The sequence below is a fragment of the Numida meleagris genome, chromosome 24 (assembly GCF_002078875.1).
Source record: "Numida meleagris isolate 19003 breed g44 Domestic line chromosome 24, NumMel1.0, whole genome shotgun sequence".
Lineage (NCBI taxonomy): Eukaryota > Metazoa > Chordata > Aves > Galliformes > Numididae > Numida > Numida meleagris.
The window spans coordinates 1,717,117-1,723,652 of record NC_034432.1 but is presented as its reverse complement, the minus strand read 5'-3'; the positions used below and the strand labels follow the sequence as shown (position 1 = coordinate 1,723,652).

Below are 6,536 nucleotides of genomic sequence, written 5' to 3'. Positions count from 1 at the left end.
GGGGGGGGGGGGGAGAGAACACACGCAGGGATGGGAGGGGGACACACAGTGCCACCGCGTCCCCCCCACGCTGACGCCGTGTCCCTGCAGGTGACGCACACGGTGCACATGAGCACTCTCGGCCCCTCCAATTACCACTTCAATGCCACCTTCGTGGGGGACCGGCAGCTGGGGCCCGCCGAGGTGAGGGGGCCTGGGGGGGCTTTGAGGGGGTCTTCAGGTGGCTGTGGGGTGAGTGGTCCTGGACTGGTTGGGGGGTGACCTTGAGGTGGCCCCGGGGCTGAGGAGTGAGCAGACCTTGGGTGTCCAGGGGGTGGCAGTGGGGTGGTGTGGGGCTATGGGGACGCAGTTGGCGCCGGGAGAGGTGGCACGGTGCCCCTTGTCACCCCTCTGAGCCCATTGCCCCTTGTCCCCAGGCGTTCCCCACGCTGGTGGGGGACATGGACAACAGCGGCAGCCTCAACGCGCAGGTCCTGCACCTCCTGGCCGAGCGCATCCGCACCAAAGCTGTCTTCCAGGTGGGGCCGGGGCTGTTCTGGGGGGTAGGGGGGTGACATTGGGGCAGGGGTGGCACCCACCGGACCGCACGTCCCCTCGCAGACCCACCAGGCAAAATTCGTCACCTGGCAATTCGACGGCGAGTACCGGGGGGACGACTGCACGGCCACCCTCACGTTGGGCAACCCCGACCTCCTCGGCGGGTCTGGTAAATGGGGCATCCCCCCCGTCCCCACGTGGGGCCACCAAGGCCACCGGGCGCTGAGGTCCCGCTGTCCCCGCAGTGATCCTGGTGGCACATTTCCTGCAGAGCGTCACCTCCCGCCTGGTGTTGGGCGGGGAGATGGTTTACCACCGGCGACCGGGGGAGGAAGGAGCCATCCTGACGCTGGCGGGCAAATACACGGGTACGTGGGCGCCCGGAACCTGGGTGCGGTGACACCGCGCTGTCCCCGGGGATGTCCCCTCGCCCGTCGCTTTGCTTCTTTCTTCCAGCTTCCAAGTGGGTGGCGACGCTCAACGTAGGCTATGGCGGTGCCCATGCTAGCTACTACCACAAAGCCAACGAGCAGGTGAGCGTCCCGGCCCCCTGTGCGTCGTGGAACCATGGGGTCCCAGAATGGTTGGGTTGGAGGAGGTGTCAAAGACTGTAAAACCATGGGGTCATAGTGTCGTTGGATTTGAATGCATTTCAGAGACCATAGAACCATGGGGTCCAAGCATGGTTGGGTTTGAATGGATCTCAAAGACCGTGGAACTATGGGATCTCAGCGTGGTTGGGTTGGAAGAGATCTTAAAGACCACAGAACCATGAGGTCACAGCACGGTTGGGTTTGGAGGATCCTTAAAGGCCGTAGAGCTGTGGGATCACAGCGAGGCTGTGTTGGAACAGAGATCAAAGATCGTAGATAGAATGATGAGTTGGAAAGAACCTTGAAATACAGAACTGCAGAATCACAGAATGGTTGGGTTGGAAAGAACCTCAAAGGCTACAGAGCTGTGTCTGGGTTCAAAGAGACCTTAAAAATCATAGGTTGATACAATAACTGGCTTGGAAGGACTCTAAAGATGACAGAACCACAGAGCACAGTTGGGTTGTGAGGGACTCTAAAGACCCTAGAACTGAGGGATCACAGCGTGGTTGGGTTGGAATGGACCTCAGGAATCATGGAATGATGAAATGGTTGGGTTGGGAAGGATCCTGAAGATCACAGAACCGTAGAATCGCAGCACGGTTGGGTTGGAAAGGACCTCAGCCCCCCAGCCCCAAACCCCAACCTCACAACCGTGCCCCCCCAGGTGCAGGTCGGGGTGGAGCTGGAGGCCAACACGCGGCTGCAGGACACAACCTTTGCCTTTGGCTACCAGCTCAACCTGCCACAGGCCAACGTCGTCTTCAGAGGTGAGCGAGGGGCTGCACCCACCCCCCTGCATGTCCCCAGCCGCTCATACCTGTCCCCTCCCTTGTCCCCCCCACCTCCCAGGGCTCCTGGACAGTAACTGGAGCGTCGGGGCGGTGCTGGAGAAGAAGCTGCCCCCTCTGCCCGTCACGTTGGCTCTGGGCGCTTTCCTCAACCACTGGAAGAACCGCTTCCACTGCGGCTTCAGCGTCATCGTGGGCTGAGGGCCGGCGCGTGCCACCGTCCTGCTCAGGGAGCCACCGTGCCACAGGGGAACCTGTCACCTGCCCCAGGGCCACCTGTCACCTGCCCCAAAGCCGAACCGGGGCCGGGGTCCGCCAACACCGTGGGACGCTGTGTCGGCGCCGGGAGAATCTTTGGGTTGAGCGTGGCCGTGGTCGGGGGTCTCCATCCCGCCCGCCCCGGCGCTGCGCTGCCTCAGTTTCCCCCCTTGGCCACGCAGGGAGGGGCTGGAAGTGCCCACACGCGCACCCACAGAGCCTGGAAAAATAAAAGAGCTTTACTCTGCCCTGTAAAGTGCGATGGAGCCTGGCGTGGGCGTGGGGACGGCGGCTCGGCGGCCTTCAGCTGATGATTTCGGAGAGCAGCGGCGTCATGCTGGACAGGTCCTGGATGTGTAGGATCTGCCGCGTGTTCTCCATCTTCAACGTCTGCAGCTCGGTCAGCAGCAGCAGCAGCTTGGCGTAGAGGAACCTGGGGGGGGGAGCGCCCACTGGGTGTCCCCGCAGCATTGGGGACCACGCGGCGTTGGGGTCCAGTTTGGGGACCATGCCGTGTTGGGAACCGCGTGTGGCGTTGGGGTCTACTTGTGGTGGTGGGGACCATGTGGCACTTGGGCTGACACGTGGCATTGGGGACCATGTCTGGCATTGGGGATGACCCATGGAGTTGGGGACCTCGTGTGGCATTGGGGATGACCCATGGAGTTGGGGACCACGTGTGGCATTGGGGATGACCCATGGAGTTGGGGACCTCGTGTGGCATTGGGGATGACCCATGGAGTTGGGGACCACATGGTGGCATTGGGGACCACATGATGGCCTCGGTGGCTACCTGCCCTCGGGCATGGGGTGCTGGTGGTCGATGTAGCTCTTGAGCGTGAGGGCCACCTTCTCCTGCAGTTTGTCGATGAAATCCCGTTGGGTGACGCTGGCGTGGTCTGGGGGACAAGGGTGGCCGTCAGCGGGGGGCTGAGGGGACAGCCCACCGTGGCCACCACGTCCCCTACCTGGCGAGAAGAGCAGCATGGCCACCAGCAGGACGTACTCAGCCTCGTGCAGCCGCAGCTTCTTCAGGCTGATGTGGAATTTGAGCAGCGGCTCCAGGTAGATCTGCTGGAAGCCGGCTGCGGAGAGCGCGGGGACCGGTGAGCGGGGATGGGGACGCACGCGGCCGTCCCCGCCGTCCCCACCGCGGCGCTCACCCAGCGCTCCGTCCTTGATGGTGAAGCAGTGCTGCCCGCACTCCCAGGCGTTGGTCTCCTCGTTGAACACTGTGTTGAACTGGATCTGGCAGATCCCCAGCGTGGCACCTTTGAGCAGCGAGATCTGGTCGTCGATGGGCAGACCCCTGCGGCGGGACAAGACGTCGGCACCGGGACGGCGCCGTGTTGGGGACAAGCGTCGCCACGCTGGGGGTCGGCACCGTGTTTGGTTATGGTGGTGCGTTGGGTCATGGCAGAGCTTTGGGGAATGTCACCGCACTGGGGGATGGGGTTGACTGGGAGATGTCACCGCGTTGGGGATGGCATTGGGTTGGGGGTAAGACATGGCGTTGGGGATTGGCATTGACTGGGGGACATCGCCATGTTGGGGATTGACGCCACGTTGGGTTTCAGCGGTGCCTTGGGGGAACGGCACCGCGTTGGGTTATGGCATCACATTGGGGGATGTCACCGCGTTGGGGAACGGCGCTGCGTTGGGCAATGGCACCGTGTTAGACCATGGAGCCATGTTGGGGAATGTCATTGCATGGGGGGACATCGTCATGTTGGGGGGATGGCACCGTGTTGGGTTATGGCATCTCAGCGGGGGATGGCACCACGCGGGGGATGGCATCGCGTTGGGGAATGGTGTTGGCTGGGAGATGTCGCCATGTTGGGTTGTGGCACCACGTTGGGGGATGTCACCTTGTTGGGCTATGGCCGCCCCACCAACGCGCTCACCTGAACGCCGGGATCTCCTTGGCGAATTTGATGACCTGCTGGATCATGAAGGTGCTGAGGTCGGCGAAGTGGGGCAGGATGGAGAAGACGTCGGGCAGCACGTCCTCGTCCAGACACTCCAACTGCGGAGACTGGGACGCCGAAGGGACGCCCAGTCCGGGTGGGCTCGGGGAGCACGGGCCGGGGATGCAGAGGCGCACGGCGGGCTGGGGGCAGAAACGCGGCGTCAGCACCGCGCCGGGACCCGACGCCGGCACCGCCATTGTTCCCAGCTCACCTGGTAGTGCTGGAACTGGGAGAAGCTGGAGTCGAAGGTGCGCTTGTGCGCGGCGATGAGGATGCTGATGAGCTCCTGCTGCTCCGCCGTCAGCCCCCCGGGCTGTGCCTGTGCCAATCTTCGCTGCAGCCGCAGCGCCCGGCGCCGGCCCAGGGCCTCCTCCGACATGATCACTGTGCCCAGCACGTGTCAGCAGCGCCGGGCATGGCACCGGGCACGGCACCAGGCGCACGGAGCCGCCGGGGCACCGCGGTCCCTCCCTCGTGTCACCCTGTGCCTTGCAGGATCCCAGGTTGCTCTCCTGCCATCCCACCCGGCGTGGTCCTCTGTGCCCCCTCGGGGTCCTCCCAGTGTCCCTTGTCCCTTCTGGGCCCCCCATTGTGCAAGCAGGGTCCCCCAGATGCCCTATGTAACTCTGCCGTTGTCCCATTTAGGTCCCCAAATTGTCCTTTGTCCCACTGAGGTCTTCCAAATGTCCTCTCTGGGTCCCCTCAGTGTCCTTTGTCCCATCTAGATCTCCCGTTGTGCCCTATCTAGGTCTCCCATTGTCCCATCCAAGCCCCTCCGTGCCCCATCTTGGTCCCCCAATGCCCCACCCCAGTCCCCCATTGTCCCTTCCACCCTCACATCCCCCTTTTCCCTCCCATCCCTTCCTCCCCCACATCCCCTCCCATCCCCTCTCTCTCGAAGTCCCTTTCTCCCACCCCAGCGTCCCCTCTTGTCCCTATCTCCCCTCTCCCTTCGCCCTCCTCCCTTCCCCCCCCCCCAGCGGTGGCACTCACTGTCCTTCCTCATCCCCACGTCGAGGCACTTCTGCAGGCGGCACGCCTGGCACTGCCGGCGCTTGGCCTTGGTGATGGGGCAGCTCCGCGCGAAGGGGCACGTGAAGTGCACACCCTTGAGGATGGAGCGCCTGGGGGACATGGGGACATGGGGCTGTGGGTCAGGGGGACATGGGGACGTGGGGACATGGGGATACGGGTCAGGGCGACAGAGGGAAATGGGGATATGGGACAGGGGGATGTGGGGGGACAGGGGGACAGGGGAATATGGAACATGAGGACATGAGGACATGGAGGCAAGGGGTCATGGGACATGGGGACATGGACAAGGAGACAGAGGGTCATGGGGATATGGGACATGGGGACATGGGGACAGGGCTGAGCCATGACAACTGGCACTGCGTCCCTGGGGGGAGAACGGGGCTCAGTGTGGGGACACCTCTGTCCCTTAGGACTCTGTCACCGCTGTGCCCTGGAGAAGTTGGGTGGCTCCGCCGTGGGGTGGGGGGCATCTGCCCCCTGGAGCCCCAGCCCCACTCGTCTCTCATCCTGTCCCCTCCCATGCCCACGTGTCCACCCTTGTCCCCTCCCATCCTCTCTTGCCCCCACCTGTCCCCTTCTGCCCCCCATCCCGTCCCACTCCATCCCATCTTGTCCTGTGCCATCCCCGTGTCCCATCCTGTCCCCCCCCGCTGTCCCCCTGTCCCCATCCCACCTGAAGAAGCCCTTGCATCCCTCGCAGCTCATCACGTGGAAGTGGTACCCGGTGGCGCGGTCCCCGCACACAGCGCACACCTTCACCTCCTCCACGTCCTCGGTGACATCGGTGACGTGGGGACTGCGCTGCGGCCCGGGGCTGTCCGGATCCGAGAGGCTGGGCAGGGACATGGCTGGGGACGGGGACAGTGCCACCAGGGACAGTGCCACCAAGGGACGGTGCCACCAGGGGATGGGTTCACCACGGGCAGTGCCACCAGGGGCGAGGGGACCACGGTGGGGACAGCACCTGCAGCACGGAGGGTGATGTTTCCGCCGTGCGACACATGGTGCTGCCCCAACGCGGCGTCCCCTGCTTGTCCCCTCAAAGCCACCGCGTCCCCACGTCGCACCAGCCCCACACACCGACCCACGGGGAGGAGGAGCGGTGCCCTCTGGTACCTGGGCTGCGGTGCCCGGTGTCACCGGTGTGGCTGCGTCCCCTCGTCCCCACCGCTGTGGGGCTGTCACCGGTCCCTGTTCGTCCCCGATGTGGCCCCGTGGAGTTTGAACTTTGAACTTGAGCTGCGGAGGGGCGGGGACGGGTGGCACGTGGGGACAGGAGGGGACGGGTGGCACGTGGGGACACAGGTGGAGGATGGAGACAGGCAGGGGATGGCTCGGAATGGGGGGCGGGC

General features: G+C 64.2%; 2 protein-coding genes across 2 annotated transcripts; one reads left to right on the top strand and one right to left on the bottom strand.

Annotated features, from left to right (window-relative positions):
* On the top strand, positions 91 to 2,265 carry TOMM40L (translocase of outer mitochondrial membrane 40 like; the record flags this gene model as incomplete). The annotated part of the gene is given in 7 exon segments (XM_021376513.1): positions 91 to 183; positions 417 to 518; positions 601 to 706; positions 783 to 905; positions 994 to 1,070; positions 1,798 to 1,900; positions 1,983 to 2,265. Coding segments are annotated over 7 exon segments (744 nt in total), but the record flags the coding sequence as incomplete, so codon positions are not given.
* Positions 2,359 to 6,500, bottom strand: NR1I3 (nuclear receptor subfamily 1 group I member 3). The gene is made up of 8 exons (XM_021376507.1): positions 5,858 to 6,500; positions 5,143 to 5,273; positions 4,361 to 4,533; positions 4,084 to 4,289; positions 3,343 to 3,488; positions 3,148 to 3,264; positions 2,973 to 3,078; positions 2,359 to 2,612 (listed from the first exon to the last, which is right to left on the bottom strand). The coding sequence occupies exons 1-8, from the start codon at positions 6,028 to 6,030 to the stop codon at positions 2,483 to 2,485; spliced, it is 1,182 nt and encodes a 393-aa protein (XP_021232182.1). The 5' UTR covers positions 6,031 to 6,500; the 3' UTR covers positions 2,359 to 2,482.